Below are 22,270 nucleotides of genomic sequence, written 5' to 3'. Positions count from 1 at the left end.
AAAAAACCAAGAAACCAATTTTAAGAGTAATTATGGCAATAAAAGCAAAACTTGGTTTTAACCTAGTGGAATATCTTAATAATATTATGTTATGGACCGAAAGGTGGAATCCCCTTGTCCAATATGGAGTTTATATGCAGAGTCAGTTCACAAGTACAAGAAAAGTCCTGTTGTCCAGCCTCCCCAACATTCTGCCAACATGGCAGGAGAAGTGCAATTACAGCTTCAATGAGGGCAGGTGGAAAGGGAGGGAGAATGCACAGAAGATGCACTATATGATCCTTGGCTCAAGAAAAATGATGTTTGGAGGAAAAAAGGCAAGATATTCAATACAAAATGACATTTTTCTGAGTTAAATATTCAGTAACACATTTCTAAGTAATGCAAATCATCATTTGTATTACAGAGAGTAACACTAAAATAGTCTACTATCCTGTTCGGCCTCTAACACCTGACTACTACTACTACTTCTCAGGTCCTGTCTGAGATTGTGGATGACGAGTAGTTAGCAGAATTTGCAGATTTGTTAGAATCTGACAGGGTCACGTGAGCATTTCTGCTATGCTAGCACTGCTCTGCTTCAGCCAGGATTTAAACTTGTTTTATGTAACTGAGGAAGTAATTTTTAATCTTGAAAATTAATCCAGTTCAGGGGTAGATTCGTGATGGCACAAAATCCTACCCAAAAATGCAGATGTTGAAGACAGAGACATTGCAACATTACCACCAGGGAATTATGTTCTCAGACAAATACTTTTATGCATATACTTTTATCTCGGCTGCCTACATTCACCACGGCCATCTGCTAAGATGGCACTGTGCCTGCTCAAAAGATGGACAGACCTTTGCCCCGGGGCACTAGTGCTAAACAGCAATGGGTATTACAGAGCGCTACAACTGACAGTTCTGGAAGGATGTCCCTCTTCTGCATTATTACTGACAATATAATGGTGCATGAATCACATCTGTTTACTCTTTGCGCCAAAAAAAAAAAAGGATTCTTAAGCTGCAGAGAAAAGGAAGAGTTCAGTGGTACTTCTGCATGCCAACTAGACCAGCTGTACTGCAGTGGGAATCGAGAAAGCTCTGCAATACCCCAGGGGTTCTCAAAACGAATGCCTTACAAAAATATTGCCTGCAGGAAGTCTGGGTAAAGGAACAGTGTGTCTTTGAGTGGCTTCTGGATGTCTGCTTCAAAGGACTTTAATACTGAATCAAATTCCTGAAACGGTGTTAGACTGACCCTGTTAAACACTGGACCCCAACGGAGTCTATGTTCTCAGGGACCTGTGCCAGGCAGCTTTTGGATCCTGAGCTAGGATTCAGCTTTACACAGTAGCAGTGCTGCAGCAACTTCATTGAAGCTGCAGCCAAAACCACTGAAGTTATAATATTGTTTTTACTGCATTGTCAGCCCTAAGATATTATAATGCTGAAATTGCAGCTGACAGTCCTGCCATCACAGCTCAAAATGGTTTTCTTAACTTACACGGAAACAAGCTGAAGTACTTATTTTTGTTCTTCTATTTACGGAGGAGATTAAAACTTCTTCATTTGAATTAACAAGTTTATTAAATAAAAGACAGATCTAAAAAGACAAATAACTTTACATAAAGTACACTAATCCCAGAGAATGATGCCACATAATACAGCTTCTATGCACACATAGGCTGCATCCAGATAAGTGCGGATGTGCAGTATGTGGTGCTGCAAAGAGTCCTGGGGTCAAAATAACCCATGCTGAAAAAAAGTGGGGCAGCAGACATGGCAGCAGTGTGGACTTCTCAAAACTGGAGCCTGGCTGACTGGAGCCACACACTGGCCCCAGGAGGCCCCCACGACCTCAGGTAAGGCTGCTGGGACCCACACAGTTGCTGGCCCCAGCCTCCCCTATCCCACCCCGGGTAACCTGCCATGTACATGGCACGGACGTTTCCCGGGGACAAGTAGCAGTGGCACAAGGTGTGCCGCTGCTACTTGTCCTCAGGGAAACAAATGTCCGTACTCATCTGGATTTGCCCATGGAAAGGCAGGCACAGGCATTCAAAAATAAAGAGCAAGAGCCATAGTTTGCCTCAGTCTACATCCTGGGTTCCTCTAAGATAAGGAGATTGCAGGATATTGGATGGGCTGTAAAACAGGATTGAATCTGACTCCAAATAGTCCCAAAGTTATGCATCTTGATTATTTTGTAAGCATTTTTATCTAATGAGTGCATGCCAAGTCCATTCTAATACTCAAAGGGGATTTCACGGTTTTAATGTAAAGTTTTTTTGCCAGTGAAGCACCATGTAGTGACAGTGGGAGCCAACTTCTTTGGCAAGTGTGCCACAAGCATCACTCTGATTTCCTTCTTCTGTCTGTTCTGCTGCTCTGCTTTCTGCTCCCTGCCCTATCTGCAGCTGTACTCCCTGCCCTCACTCTGATCTGCCATGTACCACACACATGGGCTGCTTAATAGGGCTGTGCGAAGCTTCGGTCCCTGATTCGACTTGGCAGAGATTTGTCCCAATTCAGTGATCAAATTTCTGAATCCAAATCGAATCAGAGAACCCTTTAATCTCTCCGAATCAAATCAGAACCCTCTGAATTGATTCAGAGAGACTCGGACATAGACACAGTTTTAAATGTTTTTTCTACATACCTCTAGGTAGCAGGGGCTTGTGAGTGCTGCGATGCTGGGGCGTATGGAATGTCCCACAGAAGCGCAGGGGGTTCCCCAGCAGGCTTGGCAGCAGACCTGGAAGAGGACCAGAAGCATTTCCAGTCCATTTCTGGGTCCACTGGGGAGCACGCAGGGGGCCCCCCTGTGTCCCCCGACTCGGCGACTGGTGCCTCCTGGGTCTGGGCACTTGGGGTCCCCCCGTGGCCGATTACTGAGCCAGGGGGGTGCAGGGGGCGCCCCGCACACTTCCTGGCAGACCTGGAAGTGGACTGGAAGTACTTCCGGTCCACTTTTGGGTTCACCACCGAATATGTGGAGGGCCCCTCCGCACTCCTGTGGGACGCTCCATGAGCCCCAGCACTGCAGTGTTCACGAGCTGCACCTGTTACCTAAAGGTATATAGAAAAAATTTTTAAAGCTGTGTCTATGTTTGAATCACTGATTCTTTGAATCAGCATCGAATCTTCAGATTCGGCCTAATCAAATCGGGGACAGTAATCCAAATCAACAAATCGAATCACTGTCCCTGATTTGGGCTGAATCAAAATAGGGTCCACTTCGCACACCCCTACTGCCTAAGCCACTTGTGGCATGTGTGTCGCAGTCTGGCCACCCCTAACATAAGATCATGGTTTACATGATCAAGATGTCCCTGGTCATCTAAGGGTATATCCACATAGTACAGACTGCATAGCCTTCACTCTGGTACAAACTTCCACCTCAGATGAAAGGACCCAAGAAAAATCCATATGAATATAAAATGCAGGATTCTTATGGAGAGTAAAACCTTGTCAATAATTATTGTGTTTTCACAGCAATATGGTCAGTGTTACCAACATCTCATACACAGGACGATCAAATTTGCCTATAACTGTATAAAGTAAAAGGATCTAAAATGCATGTTGCCCCTTTTCCATTGCTCATTTGGTCTTCACTTGCTAACTACCACCAGCAGATATTTTTGTCCTAATGTAGGCTCTTACTGTCAATATGCCTATGTATACTCATATGTTTACATTTACAAAGAGTCAGTGGTTTCAATGGCACTAACATATTTGTATGATCAAGACATAAGTACATACACATCACATTTTTGGTTCCCTTACCTGATTATCTGTGTGGTTTACAGTAAAATATCCAACACAAACAATGACTTCATGGAGCAATCCTTCACAGGTGTGCTGGGAACAGTATGACAGCAAAGAGCTGATAATATGGCGGAATGCAAGGGAAAGTCCCTCGGCACCTACAACAGACTGACAGAAAACACCCAATCATAATGTAGCCATATATTATAGGGACTAAATGAAGTAAGGACAGTTTAAAATAACCAGTTACCCACTTTTCAGGATTATCACCAAATATGGACCTTACAAAATATTTGAGCAACATTTTAGTCACAATGTTGACTGTCACAATAGTTTCTGATAAACAGCAACAACAACAAAAAACCCCTATTAATTCAATAAATTAGCAGCGCAGCTCTAATTATAATTTTAAATGCCACTGTAAATCAGACTGAATTTTAATTTTTAAAGGGACTAAGAAAATTTTGGACTCTTAGTTGGCATACTATTTAGCATTTAAGTGGCCCGTTTCATTAGATATGCAGCACATGTTCCGGGAAAACTTAACATTAATAATATTTCTCAGTAATAAGCAAAGAAAAACAAATCATCTCTAATTTTTTGCAAGAGCAAAATACATTTATCACTAATAACTTGTGTGTCCTGAATGGAAAAGAAAGATAAATAAAATCGAATAATTTCAAATAAACATTTTCAAAAGTTAGAAACATTCTAAAGAAGAGAACCCTCAGCTGCATGTCTTTTTGGGGATTCTTTCTGAAACTAGGCAAACTGTAATGTGGAGATTCAGGAGAATTAGATTTTATCTGTGCAGCCTACAGCCTCTATTTAATAAACATGTCAAGCAGATAGAGCGACATAAGGTCAAAGGGGAAAACTGAGGCATAAGGCATGAGCATTTCAGTCTTTTAATGAAGCAGCATTGCAGGCCTCTGGGAAAATATTTTGCATCTGAAAGTTTTTTTGATTTCATATCTCCTAGTCTGTGTGAAGTATATATGTATAAATGTAAATGTGTTAGAGTTGGGTTTTAGCATAAACAACATTCAGCCCAGAAAACTAGAATTCTTAATGATTAAAAAAGAATCAATAACGGATACCTTCTATTCCCAAACTTAATACCTTCTGATAAGGTATCCTACTTTCAAGCTTCAACACATAAAATAGTAGCCATTTGCTACTTTACATCATGCAGTGATATATTCTTGTGCCTAGCCCTTATTTAATTAGTCATGTCCACGCAAGCTGTGACCTAGTCCTCTGTGTTTAACTTTCTCTGATAACAACAGGTCAAAGGGCACATGAGTTTGTGTATAAAAGTTAAACTAATTTTTCAAGGAAACTATGCTTCCTCTTTAGCCAGAATTAATAGCAGTTTAGTATCCTGTGTTGTTTCTCACTATCATCTTTCAATTGTTTAGACGCTCAAATTAAATAAAATATCTACTCATGAGCCAAAGGATTATCTGTACTGATACTAATTTGCATTGTACTGGAAGTAGACATCCTTATTTAACCAGAAAACTGTTATATGATCTTACTGTTACCATGATGAAACTATTTTGGAAAGCTAATCATCAGGCAATATATAAACTCCATTTTGTTTGCTGCCTTGTACTTTCCTATGGTTCACAAGAATTGGTAAGGACAATGATCTCCTTCAGGTGTTTGTTGCCCTTTAACATTAAAGAAACAGCTCAAAATGAAAGAAACAGTACTAATCAAATCAATACTAATACGAATCAAAAACAATACTATAGCTGCTTGTACATACCATGGGGGTTTAATTTGGTTTAGTTCTCCCGAAATTGAAATGGTGGGGTTTTAAAAACACCACTTCAATTTAGGAAGAATAAAACGAAGCTAAACCCCTGTGGTGTGTACACAAGGGTGGGGGCCCGATCCTTACCTGCCTCTTCAGTGGTGGTGGTGGGGGGTGGGTGGGGGGGGTGGGCTTGAAGGGGCAAGCTGCCAGTGGGCTGAGCAGTCCCTGAGCTGTGCAGGGCCACCCCCTCCAGCGGCACCCGGCTCCTGGCCCGGGAGGTCTTGGGGGCACCACAGCTGCGGAGGGAAGCAATGGCCCCCACCTCAGCTGCAGAGGGAAGCACCGGGCCCCCACACAGATCCGGCAGGCAGGCAGGTAGGCTTCGGGGAGAAAAAAAAAAAAATCAGACTCGCTGCTTTTTTTTTCTTCTTCAGTACAGCCTACCTGCATAGGCTGCCGCTGGGTGTCTCAGCCCCTGAGCTGCGTGGGACCCAACAAGCCCTGAGCATGTTGGCTTCCAGCATCCCATTCACTGTTGCACTTTGTTAGGTAGCAAACTAAAACACCTTGGAGGTGTTTTTTCTTGCTATGTACCAAAGTCATTTAAAGAGGAATACACTGCTGAGCGTGCAAACAGCAACACCATTAAAGCGGTGTAAAAGGGCATTTAAGCCGCTTTAAAAGCCAATTTTGTGGCATGTACAAAGGCCCAAGGTCCCTAATTCAGCAAACCAGTTAAGCAAATGATTTATTTTACTGAGACCTGTTAATGAACCAAATGATTCTGATTCACATGGTCACTCATAGTCAGTTATACTTAATGGAATCATTTCTGTCATACACAACTTGACACAGTACAAACCAACATAGGAAACAAAAAGGAGGACCAATGATGACCAATACTAAGGATACTTTCTGCTGCAAGGATATTGTGATACTTGGCAGCTGGACAGATACACACAGCATAAGAAGATCCTTCTGTTTTATTTTGTCATAAGAATAAATATACTGTACAATGGAAATAGGGATTTTAAAAATATAATGCTTTCAAGTGAAATCAAGGGGCAGAACTTTGGCTGGTGCAATCTGTCAAAGCTCCACTGACTGCTAGACAAGCTCTGATATTTATATCAGCTGAAGGTCTGTCCCTTTTTGCATAACTGTATCAACACTAACAAATAATCATCCAGCTTTGACAGCAACAATTTCAAAACATGCCAGGGAAGGGTCCTATTTCAAAGGCACTCCTTTTGAAATGTAGAAAGGGAAGTTGCTTAGCTGTGCAGAGATGCATGGTTTATATATGAAATAACTTCTAATTTATCTCCCTTCCTCACCTCTCTGTTATTCAATAAAATTTAAAAAAAGCTTTGATTCTGTGTACTGGATCCATGTGGATGAAAGCTCGGCCTACATAAAACCAGTTACCAGATTAGGGCTACTCTGTCAACAATAGGTAGGAGAGTCTTCTCACACATTCTTCCCTCATGTAAAGTTCTTGCTGATTTTAGCATGGTGCATAAATAAGTCCATGATATACAATGTGATTTGTGGAAAAATTGTCCATTATATGTTGGCTGGCATCAAAAACTTCTTTTAACAAACTGAAAGAGACTGGTGCTACCACAAAAGTTTGATAAAGCAATGTTATTTCCATTTCTTTGCCTTGTAGTAACAGACATTCATCTGTGCATGGAATATCAAAAGTTTGATAAAGCAATGTTATTTCCATTTCTTTGCCTTGTAGTAACAGATTTTCATCTGTGTATGGAATATTTTAATATTGTTTCCTAATCTGGCAAACAGATTAGTTTACATTATGGATTACTTTCTAGAAGAAGTATTATTTTCTTTTAAAAGGAAATACTTTTTATAATAAACAAATCTCAGATAGTTTTGAGAATTGTTGTGGCTTGCATAAATAAAAATTGGGCAATATTTACTGTATTTTAGAAAGTTAAATTTCAAAAGAAATGATATCCCTAGCTACAAAACATGCATGTGTAGATTCTTTTTGGTTCAGTTGCACAATCTTATATTCAGGTTTTATAATGCAACTGTCATTTTAGGGCACCTAAGCAACCCCCAAGTTCAGTTATCTTATAAGTAAATCTTGTAAGTAAAAGAAGAGAAATTGTTGTGTGTGGACCTTGATACAGAAAGCTTCAAAGCACTTTTAACATTGTAGACTTAAAATATAAAACTTTAACAAGTGTCAAAATTAATATTTCTGAACAGAAAAAGTTATGTAGCATATTTAAATTTGTGTATTCTGCATGTGCCTTTCTCACATAGAAGTTAATAGCATTTATTTCCAACAGTGACATAATGAAAGTAATATTAATAAACAGCAATTCTATGTATGAACAAATCTGACCAACACAGCTTTTATTTGTAGCCATTCTGTAAGTTAATTGTAAATATCTGACCTTGAAGGGAATGCATAGTCAAAGCTGAAAGAAAAGAAAATGTATGCAACAATAAACATTCTAAGATTAACCATGAGTTAAAATAAAACAAAGTCTGTACCTGAAAGGCTGGCAGATCAAGAACTGCAAAGCTATTGAAGAAGTGTAAACTCTGAATAGCAACCTGGATTGTGTTCTCTGCATAACTCTCTTTAGGACTTGCTGTATTTGAGTCTGAAATTGTTCCATGGAAAAGAATACAGTATAGCATATGCAAGACTCCAACCAGATCTGTAGCCTGAAGAACTGCAGTTAGTCCTGTGGGATCCTGACGTGTATTGTCAAATATGTTCCAAGACCTGACAAAGAAACATTAAACTGTGTAAAGAGAAAACTACCATGGGAGCTACCATTTCTAAGTTGTCAAATGGAAGAATACAAGTAAATGGTCAAATAGGAAAACCTGGATGTCTCTAATGTGTTAGGAAACTACAAAATGTTTTCACTAATCTAGACATCCTCTCTGTCTGTCTGTCGTTAAATATCTCTCTTCATAAATACTAGTCTCTCTGACTGCACTCATGGGTTCATGCTGCTAGTATGAAACCCAGCAGAAATGCTATGGCTTTAAAGCTTGCCTGTGAAACACTCAACAGTGGCTCCCTGCATGCTTTTCAGACAGGTATTTTAGGTTAGTGGCTCTGTACCAGTCAGGGTTTTTTTTTTTTTTTATGGCAGCTGGCAGAGAAGGAGCTCCCTGGGATTATAATCATCTTCAGTGCCAAAAAGAATGTGCCAGGACAAATTGATACGTAATTAGCAATAAGTTACTTCGGACAAATGATAGTTAGCCAAGAGTTCTGAAGAACTAAGTGCCTGAGCTGTTAACAAAAATATACATTTCTTTATTACGATCACCTAAGATAATAGAGAATTGCAGGGTGGCAAAACCTAAACAAACACAAAATGATGAAGACAAATGACCATTGCATGTATAAAGGAAAATTATACTGTGATATACAATAATCTTTTTATGTTTACAGTTTTCCATCAAGGAAAACTGATGAGTTGCTTGTGATACCAGAGATTGGATCTGATGACTCAGGTTGTCCCTTCTAGTCCTGTGTCTAATATAATTTATCTCAAATATCAAAAGGTCTTTGACATGGACCCTCACAAGAACCTACTGAAGAAATTAAGTAAGTAGTTTGGAGGTAGAGTTCTATTGTAGGATAGACACAGGAAACAAATAGAACTACGTGGCTATTTTTCAACATGGCAAGAAGTTATCAGATGGCTTTTACAATGACTGTCTTACCTATCTGTAAGGTGGAAATGGTGCCGATAAAACCCAGATAAAATTACTTAGTACAGTAACAGTTTTCAAGATTGGAAAATTTTAGAGGAAACATAACACAGATATGTGAATGGGCAACAGGTTTGTATATAATAGAGGTTTTCAACCTTTTTGGGTCAGTGTACCTCCAGTGGCTGGATGCGGAGCAGGGAGGTAGTGGCACGTGGCTGAATGCAGAGCAACCTTCCCCTGGTCCCCGCGTCTGGCCAGGTGGGCAGTGCCTGCGCAGGATAATGCATGATGGCACTCTGTTCCTGCCTGCCCATGCGTACCCCTAGGGGCTTCTCAAGTACCCCCAGGGGTACGCGTACCCCTGGTTGACAATTCCTGGTATATACAACTAGATGTTGGACAATATAAGATAACAAATTCATCTGCACAACTCATACATGAATTTAGATTGGCTTCAGAGCTAACCAGTCAAAGAAAGCATCAGAACCTTCCTTGTTGCTGGGGGAAGGTGCAGGGGGCCCTCAGTGAAAACTCTGGCTTAATATGTAATGCAGGCACAACAACAATAAAATGTTAGGATGTAGTAGGTAGTAATACTGAAAACAGCGTGGTTGCTATACAAATCAACAATAGGTCTTTACCTTATACACTGCAGTCACTTCTGGTCACCCATTAAAAAAAAGGAAAAATTAGAAATAGAAGGGATGCAGGGATAGTAACTATAGAAAATGAGTCAGTTATTATTCTACTAAGGAGAAATAAATCACAAGGAATTCTTCATCGCCTTATCTGGTAAAGGTACAACTTGCCATTATTACTGGAAAACATACAATGTGATTTGGGTTTTAGAAATAAGGTTTGTTATGGTAATTTGTTGCGGCAACTTAAAAGAATACTAGCATGATGACTAGGATCAATATTTAACCTATCTGCTAATGTAATCTCAGTTATTATTTTACATCTGCCCTTCCATAATTAAGTAATAACATTAAAAGGTATTAAAGCAAACAAGTATTCAACACTTGGGAATTCAAATGTAAATCCTGTGTCCTTGCAATACTTCCCTGATCACATTCATGTACAACATTCTTTTGGAATAGATAAGGTGCACAGATAATGAATACGGTATAAATATTAGGACTGTGTGAAGTGGCTAACATTCGCTTCGGATTTGGCCTTTTCGGGGAACAGTGATTCGATTTGGTAATTCAAATCACCGTCCCGAATCAATTCGGTCAAACCTGATTCAGAGATCTGGCTGCTGCCATATCTCCAAATCAGGCAGGCCCATCCCCCACCCGCTCTCTCAGCCTGGCAATGGCTGCCATGCCCACCCCAGCTCCCGGCACCTGGGGAAAAAAAGCCCCGGCTAACTGGGTGTTGTGGGCAGGGGAGCAATCCCCACTGCCCCTCACTGCCCCAGCATGGGGAGCTCTCCATGAGCCCCCACCCACCCCATGGCTGCCCTGCCCACCACAGCTCCAGCTCTTTAAGAAAAGAAAACCAGAAAACCCCCACACTCACCATTCCTGCCTGGCAGGGGGCAGGCAATCCCCGCTGCCCCCTGCTGCATGGGGAGCTCTGCACAAGCCTCCCAAAGTCCCAAGGCTGCTGCAGAAGCGGTGAGTCAAAGGGGTATTTTGGGGTTTTTTTTCCTTAAAGGGCTGGGGCTGTGGGGGAGTGTTGGGGGCCTTGTGGCAGAGCTCCCCATGCAGTGTGGGGCAGTAGAGAGCAGCAGGGATTGCCCCCCTGCCTGGCAACACCCTGTGAGTTGGGGCTTTTTTTAAAGGGCTGGGAGCTGGGGTGGGCTGGAGGAGCAGGCAGGGGTTGGGGGGGGCTGGGGATGCAGGCAGGGGATGGGGCCTGACAGAGGTCCTCCCATGGTCCCCTCCCCCACCCCTATTTACCAGCTCTTAGTTGGATTGCAGTTCCCTGATGCAGCCACCGGGGACTGTCCGAATTATCAAAGCTGTCCGAATCTTTTCTGAAGATTTGGAGAGCTTCAAATCGATTCAGACCTTTTAATTGGTTCCCTGATTCAATTTGGATTTGGGGATTTGGCCACCGAATTGGGCCAAATCTCCTCTGAATCGAATCACCACCCAAAGCTTTGCACAGCCTTAATAAATATCCTTGAAAAGGAGAGAAAGAAAAAGCAAATGAGCTGTAGTAAATGATATGAACACAACTATAACAAACCTTAACGCTGCGATTTACTAATTTTGACAATGTCCCCTTATAAATATAAGAAAATGGGATGTATTGACCTTATATTTATAAGAAAATGCATGTTCTGTAACACAGGGTATAAAAGGAGACTCCCCAGGCGACCAGGGAGCCAGTGAACTGGGACTGCCAACAGGGGAGCAATTTGTAGGTAGTTCGCAGGCCAGTCATGAGCAGGAATGCACAGGAGCTTCTGACAGAGGCTTTGGGTAAGTGAATGAGGAGGGGGGCTACTATGGGGGTGGTAACATGGAGCGCAGCCAGGGCCCCTGCCCTGCCACTACTTCCGGCCTGGAGCTCCTGTGAGGCCTCTACCCAGACAGGCCCCTTGGATGGGTTGGCAGTGCCCTGGCCCCCTGTCTGCAGGGGTTGCCTGGCGGGACCTCTGAGGCCTGGGGGTAGTGTGGGGGCCGGGGGTTCCCTTGCCTGTCCCACATGTGCCCGAATTGAGGCATTGGAAAAGAAGGTGAGGGAAGTCCAGGCAGAGGTGAGCAGGCTGCAGGGGATGAGGGCAATTGAAGAAGAGATTGATGGCTACTTTCATTCTCTGCAGGACAAGACTCCTGGCGGAGAAGCTGCAAGGGAATGCCCTGAAACAGATACTGGTAAGAGGAAGATGGTCATCTCGGGGGCCAGATCTCTCACCGCAGAGACAGTTCCCCCCGTGCAGTTGGGGAACAAATATGAAGCCCTGGCAGCACTGGAGGAGTGTGCGGTGGGGAAAGTGCACTGGAAGGGCCTGCCGCCATCACTGAGTGAGCTGAGGGCCGGCCAGGTAAGCAGAAGAAGAGATGCCGCGTCATCGCTGTGTGCTACTTCTTGCTGAGAGGAACAGAGGGACCCATCTGTTGTCTGGATCCCATGGTGCACGAGGTCTGCTGCCTGCCCACAGCCAGGATCAGAGACATCATGGCGAGAATTCCTGACCTCATCCAGCCCTCTGACAACTATCCCATGGTCCTCATCCATGTGTGAACAAATGATGCAGCCAGGAGTAGTTCACACCGTATCATGAGTGACTACAGGGCTCTGGGGACTGGGCTTAGGAAGATGGGTGCGCAGGTGGTATTTTTGTTGATCCTCCCGGTCAGCGGTTGCAGTAGGCATTACATCTCCTGTGTCAGAGAAGTCAACCCGCAGCTCTGGAATTGGAGCAATCATGCAGGTTTTGGCTTCCTGGACCACAATCTGCACTTCCATGCAAGGGACCTTCTGGGATGCGATGGGCTTCATTTCTCTGCAAAAGTTAAGAGTCTCTTTTCTTACAGGTTGGCTGACCTCCTATGTTGGGTTTTAAACTAAGTACAATGGGGGACGGGGAGGCAGGAGATGGAGAGAGCCTAGAACCTACAAACTGTGAGACATGCAGCAGTACACCCCAGGTAAATATCCAGGGGCCCTTTGGGCATCAGAATGGGGGGACACCAAAGGCACCATTCAGAGGGCCTCTATACTAATGCTAGGAGCATGGGGAACAAGCAGGAAGAACTCGCACTTCTGCTTGCAGACAATAACTTCAATTTAATGGGAATAATGGAAACCTGGTCGGACCCTACCCATGACTGGGTGGTACACATTGAGGGCTACAGGTTGTACAGCAGGAACAGAGCAGGGAGGAAAGGGGGTGGGGTTGCTCTCTATGTAAAGGAGCATTATACATCTACCCTAATCAAAATGGGATCAGAGGAGGAGAAAGTTGAGGCTTTGTGGGCTAGGATACTTGGAGGTTGAGGGGAAAGGGACTTGGTGGTGGGGGTCTGCTACAGACCACCACATCAAAAGGAAAAGCTAGATTTGGAATTCTTGAAGCAGCTCTCAGAGCCCATACAGTCTAGGGACATGGTTGTCATGGGGGACCTAAACTATCTGCTGGGAGAAGCAGTCAGCCAAATCCAACCATTCATGCAGGTTCTTAACCTGTGTGCAGGACCTTCACCTAACACAGGAGGTATATGGTCCCACTAGGGAGAATGCCTTACTGGACTTCGTGTTGGCTATGGGGGAGGACCTGGTAGGGGAGCTGCACTTTTGTGGTCACCTTGGGGACAGTGACCACCAATCAATCAAATTCACCATATGGTGTAGGGTGAGTAAGATAACTAGTATGGTGGAAGTGCTTGACTTCAGGAAGGCTAACTTCAGTGTACTTAGAAGTCTAGTCAATGACACACTGCAGCATAAGAGTATTGGTGAGATGGGAGTCCAGGAAGGGTGGTCGTTTCTAAAGGAAGTGATCCTTTGGGCAGTACGAGGGAAAAGGGTGAAATGAGACAAAAACTTCCTTGGCTAAACAGTGAAATCCAGGGGAGCCTAAGGGCAAAAAAGGCATATAGGCAGTGGAAGCAGGGGAAAACTACCAAGGAGAAGTATACCTACTCGGCCTGCACTTGCAGGGAAGCAGTTAGGAAAGCCAAAGCAGCTACAGAACTGAGGCTGGCAACACAAATTAAAAACAACAAAGTCTTTTTTTAGGTATGTAGGGAGTAAAAGGAAGGCGCAGGGCAGCATAGGACCCCCACTGAACAAGAAGGAGCAATCAGTGATGGACAGAGGGGACAAGGCTGAGCTATTCAATACGTTTTTTGCCTCAGTGTTCCTGAACAGGGCTCAAGATAAGTCTCCTAATGGGTTCTTAGATGGGCATCAGAAGGACACCAGCCCACCAACTGTCGATTATAAGATTATAAAGGATCATATTTGTGGGAGTCCAGCAGGAAAAATAATGCAGTAGGGAAACCAGCATGGATTTGTAGTAGGTAGATCATGCCTGACTAATCTAGTTTCATTTTATGACAGGGTCACAAAATGCTTAGATGCAGGAGTAGAGGTGGATGTTGTTTTCTTAGATTTTAGCAAGGCCTTCCATACAGTATCTCATCTCATCTCATTTCATTCTCATAAATAAATTAAGAGGCTGTGACATAGATGTTTACATGGTCTGGTGGGTGGCAAATTGGCTTAGCGGTCGCACCCAGAGAGTAGTAGTAGATGGGTCAGTATCGACCTGGAAGGATGTGGGTAGTGGGGTCCCACAGGGTTTGGTCCTTGAATCTATACTCAACAGTATCTTCAGCAGTGACTTGGATGTGGGGGTGAAGTATACTCTGTCCACGTTTGTGGATGATACTAAATTGTGGGGTGAAGTGCACACTCCAGAGGGTAGTGAACGACTGCAGGCAGACCTGGACAGGTTAGAAAAGTGGGCAGTACATAATAGGATGCAGTACAACAAGGACAAGTGCAGAGTGCTGCACCCCGGGTGCAAAAATACACCTGGCACCAGCACACCTACTGGCTGGGAAGTGACCCTCTAAGCAGCACAGAAGCAGAAAGGGATCTTGGAGTCATAGTGAACTCCAAGATGAACATGAGTCGCCAGTGTGATGAAATGATCAGCAAAGCTAACCGTACTTCATCATGCATCAGCAAATGCATGAGAAATAAAACCAAGGAAGTGATACTTCGCCTCTATGTGGCATAGGTCAGACTGCAGTTGGGAGTCCTGCATCCAGTTCTGGGTGCCATACTTCAAGAAGGATGTTGATAGACTCGAGAGGGTCCAGAGGAGGGTCACTTGTATGGTTAGGGGCTTACAGGACAAGCCCTATGTGGAGAGACTGAGGGACCTGGACCTCTTCAGCCTCCATAAGAGAAGGCTGAGAGGTGATCTTGTGGCTGCCTACAAATTAATTAGGGGGACACAGCAAGGGATCTGAGATGCTCTGCTTACCAGGGTGCCTCTTGGGGTAACAAGGAACAATGGTCACAAACTGACAGAGAGCAGATTTAGGCTGGACATCAGGAAGAACTTCTTCATGGTAAGGGGGGCCAGAATTTGGAATGGGCTTTCAAGGGAGGTGGTGCTCTCCCTTACCTTGGGGGTCTTTAAGAAAAGGCTCAGTAGGCATCTGGCTGGGGTTATCTGACCCCAGCACTCTTTCCTGCCTAGGCAGGGGGTCGGACTCGATGATCTGTTGGGGGTCCCTTCCGACCGTAGCATCTATGAATCTGTAGCATAGGTTGGTGCTAAAAAATATAAATAATGCCAAGCTGCTCTACATTGACTAGTTTTGATGGGCACTTTGAGGGCATATTCAGCCTTATAGTAGGTTGATGGGCAAATCTAGGGTTATGAAAAGGGAGGCCCTTGGTGAAGTGCATCATCACATATAACACAACACATTTTTCTCCAGGTAAACAGAAACTAGCTTTACTAATACCCTGGGCCTAGGGCTATATTATTCAGTTTAAGATTGATGCAAAAACAAATATAACTATTGGAATGAGTTAAAAACATCCTATGAAATAAGAGCTACATTACCAGAAGCAGCTAACAGACAGCAGAATTGCAGAAGAAAAGAAAGCTTGATCAATAGAGCATCAAGACCATTAAAAAGGAGAGAGTCATTATCACTTGTGGAATGAAGAGTTTAGAAGGAACAAGGTAGCTTTTAATGAGCCATGAAGTCAATTGACTCCCTCACTGCTGCCTGAGAAGAAATGCTGCTGCCACTACCAGGCAGTTCGTTTTAAATTTTGGGTAGAGCAGGAATCAAAGTGGGGTGCCACTGCACCAGTGCACCCCCCTGGATCTGCCCCTGGGCAAGTTCAGCAGGGGAATGTTCAGTCAGCAACATAAGCCAAAACACTATCTGTGGTCAACAGCTGTGAAAGTAGTGGGGAAGATTTCATATAAGAGAGTTCATGCAAGTGAGCTGGCCACTTCCTGGTTTCTGGCTAGTTTCAGTTCTCAGGATGCTTACACTCCCATTGAGCCGACCTGACCAAATGTAATGACTTCCCACTGTGGCCTGGGGAAAAAAGATGGCAACATTCTACTTTCCAAGTAATCTAAGAGTTAAATAACCTTTTTCTTCATTAATTTATCTGACTTCCGAAATTATCTATTGATTTTAACGCTTTAGAATTATTTCTTAGCAACTAAGATATCCAGTCATCCAGAGAAGAACCTGCTCCCACACTGGCCTGCCAAGGGAATTGCTCTGCATGCCAGTAAGATTTCCAATGTCACTTCCTTGAGTTTGACTGTCAGCCACCAAGAAGTCTAGGATTCTACTCTGGTGAAGGTCTTAGCCGTAACATACGTATACCAGCTGCCAGAGAGTTACTGTACTTTCCTTGGAAAGGAAATTAGATCCTGCAGTTGCACCTCTAAGGCATCACAAAGGCTTATTTTCTACTTGATCAAATGCTACAAGGGTGAATTACTTAGCTGTTTATCTTGTATGGGCACTCCCTGCCAATATCCACAGCTCTTCAGCAGTCACTTTTTTGTGGTGGTGACAGTAGTATTTGAGCTCAGATAATGCATTCAAGGGAGTGCATCTCCCAGGCAGTATATACTTTGTGTAACATTATCTGCAACTGATTTTTAATGAAGTGTCTCCCATCATAAGTCCAAATCTACCCTTCTCCTGCATTGTCAGAAAGGTCCCCAAGATAGCAGAACTTCTGTAGTTGAGAAAATATTAGACTGTATCTCCTAAACTGCAAAAACTCAAGTTCTGTGTGGCAAGTCTGTGTATAGTGATGCTTTAGGAGCTGGGCTAGGACACACTCCGAGGATCCACTGCTAGGAAGACCATCTATTCTTGGTGCAGGGGCAAGGTGAGAGACAAAGCTCATGGAGGGTATTCCAGCCCTTTGGGTGGAGCAGTGACTGTAAAAATTGCTGTGCTCATTCTCTTGGGTTTCTAGGAATTCGTTTCTGTCCTTGAAGCTTCCTAAAACCAAGCTGCATCACTTTTACTGGAAACTGGGGGAGGAATTAGGCATTTGCATTATTAACACATGTATCTGCTTTGAAAATTGATCTTGTACATATTTAAATTTGCATGGTAATTTCTTATATGAATTACTGTTGCTTTTAGTCAATAATATAATCTGCATCAAAAATGATTTCTCTCTGAAACTGCTGTCAGAAGGAAAAGTGCTCTTCTACCTGCAATCTGTTCTTGGTTGATGTTATTAAAATTTGCCTAAAGTATATTCTCTTTTCCTCTAACCTCAAGGATACTTTGGGCCCCCACTTCTATTTCAGTTAGGAATGTTGTGCAAGCTACACAAAATACAGCACAATCACCTCTTAAAATCTTTGAAAGGAAACAAAACAATTAATCAGATTAGATGCAGTAAAAACAAAAGGAAGCAAACTGTGTCTGTTTACCTATAAGGTACCATCTGCAGCAAACGCTTCTTAGCTGTTGTCAATCGGCACTCAACTCTTCCATTAGAGCCATAAGAGTTAGAGGTCAGCCACTTGCAGAGACTCAACTGGAGACTAATGTGTCTGAGTTTACTGTACAAGTTCCAAAATGGGGCCTGTGTTTGTTTAACATTGACTGGCTTTAATAACCAACTGGAAATCCTAAGAATCCTCTACAGAAATCTTGCCATAAACCAAACTGTAGAGTTTCAAAAGGCTAATAGAGCTAAATTCTTCCAAAATGTGATGCATCACTGTGAAATTACCAAGAGGGCACTTGAAAGAAAGTAAAAAGACCTCAATGATTAAATGCTGATTGGTTGTCACCTACCTCCTATAAAAATGAAACCTAAATATTTTAGTCTCACTGAAGCCAGAACAACCCCTCTATTTCTTCCCCTGGAAAAGATGAAAGGAGAAGAGAAGCTACTATTATGGCTCAAATTTTGTTTTGAAGTAGGGGCTTTATTGTTTTCTAAATGACCATGACTAAATGTAGACAGGAGAAAGCTACTCTTCATAGCTTCATCTTATTCCACATCTTCCAGGCTTTTTATCCTATGCAGACTTTGAGCCCCACAACGTCAGCCTCTTTTGTTGGGGTGGAGACTGGCTCTGGCTCAGGCAAGGAACTAATTGGATAATAGCTTTTAAAGGAGTGCTAATCCTAAAGGGTACCAATAATTAGTAAGTCCTCACCTTCCGCACATACAACAGTAGTGGGACCACCAACAGAATGATTTGGAGGTCGTGTGTAGTTCCTTGGCTTTGCTATGGGAAAGCAACTCCCTTCTACATGGATAAGCAGCATTCATACAGCTCAAGTTAGTCACATCAATGGTACTGCAGGCCACTTCTGTGGATTTTCAATCCTATTCTTCCCTGTGTGACTCAGTTTGTCCTTCTCAGCCCGCTCAGAAGGAATTTGCTCTAGCTACTTGTGCTCTGTTACAATCCTATTCTACTTGGACAGTTTTGTAAACTCTGAAGTCCCTGAAATGTTAGTTGCAGAAAAATCACTGCTGGTGAGCACCTTTTAGCCCTATAATCTAGTTAAGGCACATGGCTGGCGGGGACGGGGGGGACAGGGAGTCCAAATTCAAGGCCTGCCATCACTCACAGGGGTTTGAACTAATATTTCCCACTACACACCAAAGTGCCTTAACAACCAGGCCATGTATAAGGCAGAACTAAAAGCACCCTCAACCCTAGGGCTGTGCGAAATGGCACTATTCCATTCCAACTTCAGTTTCAAGGTCTGGATGGAACAGTGTTTTGTATCGAATATAATTTCGAGTCAAAACACCCTCACTGTTTCGCTTTGTTGAAACAGTGACGCTATTTTGACAGTTTTGCCAGATCATGGGGCTGGTGAAAGGAACTCAGCCAGGGGTGGAGAGTCAGCTCAGCTGGGCTGATTCCCCAGGTAGCGCCAGGGGCAGGGAAGCAGCCCACCTGGGCTACCTCGCCACCCCTGCATACTAGATCGTGGGGGGGGGGGAAGGGTAGGGCAGCAGTGCAGCTGGGCTGACTCCCCAGATCACACCAGGGGCGGGGAGGCAGCGCAGCGCAGCCCAGCCCAGCTGCTTCCCCACCTCCATGTGAGCTAGCACGGGGTAGGGGATAGAGAGGCAGCTCAGCTGGGCTGCTTCCCCACCATCCACAATCTAGTGTAGGGGATGGACAGACAGCCTAGCTAGACTGACTTCCCATCCCCAGCACCAGAACCCCAAGGGTCCCCTTGGGCTCCGCGGCCCCCCCCCGGCACCTCAGAGACGGCCACCCAGACGGAGCCCCTGGTTCCGGGCTCCACGCAGACAGAGCCCCTGGCTCTCGGCTGCGGGGGCTGCCTGTCCCTTTTTCAGGCTCTGGGGCCCGGGAGCATGGAGACCTCCCCTTGTGGGGTCTGCTTCCTTTTGGGGTCTCTGGCGCGCCAGCTGGAGGAGCTCCAGGCCACAGTCCAGAGACTGCGTGCCATCAGGGACTGCGAGCAGGAGATAGACTCCTACTGCCAGGCCCTTCTCCCCCGGGAGGCGGAGGGTAGATCACAGTCTCCCTCCACGCCAAAGGAGGACTTTGGGACCTCCTGCTGTGTCCAGCCAGGGGCATGGACCAAGGTGGTCAAGGGCCCTAAGGCCTGCCGCACCAAGGCCCCTCCCCCACCAGAACTGAGAAATAGGTACGCACCTCTTGCTGCCCCAGCAGAGCCTGCTGAGTTGCCGGCCCCCACAGGCAACATGGGCCCAACTGCAGCTACCGCCCCTGCTCTCCCCAAGACAAAACGTAAGGTGTTTGTTGTGGGAGACTCCCTCCTGAGGGGGACCTTAGCCCGGCAAGTCTGCTGCTTCACAGGGGCCCGTATCCGGGACATTGCGGAGAGGATCCCAAAGCTCCTTAAACCCACAGACCACTATCCCATGCTCTTTATTCATGTGGGCACCAATGACACTGCTCGGAGCACCCCCAGCCAGGTCATGAGGCGCTACAGGGATTTGGGAGTGGGGCTTAAGGGTCTGGGGGCACAGGTGGTGTTCTCGTCGATCTTCCCAGTCTCAGGCTATGGGCTGAGAAGGGACAGGAGGATCTATGTGGTCAACCAAAGACTGCAGCGCTGGTGTCGTCAGGAAGGCTTTGGCTTTCATGACCACAGCCCGCTCTTTGGCGAGAGAGGCAGCGAGCTGCTGGGAAGAGATGGTTTCCACCTCTCTCCCCTAGGGAGGAGGCTCTTCTCAGCCAGACTGGCTGACCTACTCCACCGGGCTTTAAACTAAGCCCGTTGGGGGACGGGGGGACTACAGCCACTGCTGACCCGCTGAGCAATCCTTGCAAAGCCAGCGGATCACGGCGCTTCAGGAAGCCCACCCCTGCCCCAGCCATGGTAAAATCTGTGGGCAAGGAAGGAGCCCCGCAGGGGGCACTTGCCTGCCTGTACACTAATGCCAGGAGCTTGGGGAATAAGCAGAAGGAGCTCATCCTCCTGCTCAGTGCAAACAATTACGATGTCATAGGGATAACAGAGACCTGGTGGGACTCCACCCATGACTGGATCACGGGTATAGATGGCTATACCCTGTACAGGAGGGATCGTGTAGAGAAAAGGGGCGGGGGTGTAGCTCTCTCTGTTAAGGAAAGCTACACGTCCCTGCAAGCTGATATTGGCGACCAGGGTGGACGGCTGGAGACCCTCTGGGTTAAAATCCGTGGGGAACACGGCACAGGGGACACAATGGTGGGAGTCTATTACAGACCTCCCACTCAAAGTCCTGAGCTTGACCAGGAGTTTGCCCAGGAACTGGCTGAGGCAGCTTGCTCCAGGACCATGGTTGTCATGGGTGACTTCAATTACCCGGACATCTTGTGGGAGGATCGCTCAGCAAAATCTGAGCGGTCACAGAGCTTCCTCTCGTGCGTGGATGACCTCTACCTGACTCAAGAAGTCTATGGGCCAACGAGAGGCAAAGCGCTGCTCGACCTGGTACTGGCTACTGGGGATGACCTAGTCGGCGACCTAGTGATCAATGGGAAGCTGGGTGACAGCGACCACGAGCTGATCACCTTCACCATCCGCCGAAAAGCTGGCAAGTCGGTCAGCAACACGCAAGTCCTTGACTTCAGGAAAGCCGACTTTGACAAGCTCAGGAGGCTTGTCAGTGAGGCCCTAAGGGACCGTGACCACAGGGAGAGGGGAGTTCAAGAAGAGTGGTTGCTCCTCAAGGGAGCAATCCTCAATGCACAAACTAAGTCTATTCCATCTCGGAGGAAAGGCAGCAAGAGGGCACAGCAGCCCCCCTGGCTCTCCAGGGACCTAGCAGACCTCCTGAGGCTAAAAAGAAAGGCCTACAAAGGATGGAGGATGGGAGTCACCTCCAAGGAGGATTATTCTGCACTGGTCCGGTCCTGTAGGGAGCAGACCAGGAAAGCCAAGGCTGCAACTGAACTCCAGCTAGCTTTGAGCATCAAGGACAATAAAAAGTCCTTTTTCAGATATGTGGGGAGCCGGAGGAAAAGCAGGGGCAACATTGGACCCCTGCTGAACCAGATGGGGCAACTGACAACTGATGCCCAGGAAAAAGCCAACCTATTAAATAGGTACTTTGCGTCGGTCTTTCGTCAGCCCCATGGGACGCCCGTGCCCGCTACAGGGCCGGAAAGTCCGGGTGAGGGTGATCCCCTGCCCTCCATAAATGCTGACTTTGTGAAGGAACATCTTGAGAAGCTGGCTACCTTCAAGTCAGCCGGCCCTGACAATCTTCACCCCAGGGTACTCAAGGAGCTGGCGAGCATCATAGCCCAGCCTCTAGCACGGATCTTTGAAAACTCTTGGTGCTCTGGTGTAGTGCCCGAAGACTGGAAGAAGGCCAATGTGGTGCCTATCTTCAAGAAAGGGAGGAAAGTGGATCCGGCTAACTATAGGCCCATCAGCCTGACTTCTATCCCGGGGAAGATCTTAGAAAAGTTTATTAAGGAGGCCATCCTTAATGGACTGGCCGACGCCAACATCTTAAGGGATAGCCAGCACGGGTTTGTTGCGGGTAGGTCTTGCTTGACCAATCTCATTTCCTTCTACAACCAGGTGACCTATC

General features: G+C 45.4%; 1 protein-coding gene across 6 annotated transcripts in view; it reads right to left on the bottom strand.

Moving 5' to 3' along the window:
• The window catches only part of SCAPER (S-phase cyclin A associated protein in the ER), a 372,539-nt gene that overhangs the window by 32,304 nt on the left and 317,965 nt on the right, over positions 1-22,270 (bottom strand). For all 6 annotated transcript variants that reach the window (XM_059714759.1, XM_014606103.3, XM_006261352.4 and 3 more), the window contains 2 exons: positions 8,048-8,285; positions 3,772-3,921 (listed from right to left, as the gene is read on the bottom strand). In XM_059714759.1, the coding sequence (XP_059570742.1) occupies positions 3,772-3,921; positions 8,048-8,285 (388 nt within the window). The remainder of the gene's footprint in view (positions 1-3,771; positions 3,922-8,047; positions 8,286-22,270) is intronic.

Source organism: Alligator mississippiensis, chromosome 11 (genome assembly GCF_030867095.1).
Source record: "Alligator mississippiensis isolate rAllMis1 chromosome 11, rAllMis1, whole genome shotgun sequence".
Lineage (NCBI taxonomy): Eukaryota > Metazoa > Chordata > Crocodylia > Alligatoridae > Alligator > Alligator mississippiensis.
This window is presented reverse-complemented; position numbering and strand designations above follow the sequence as displayed.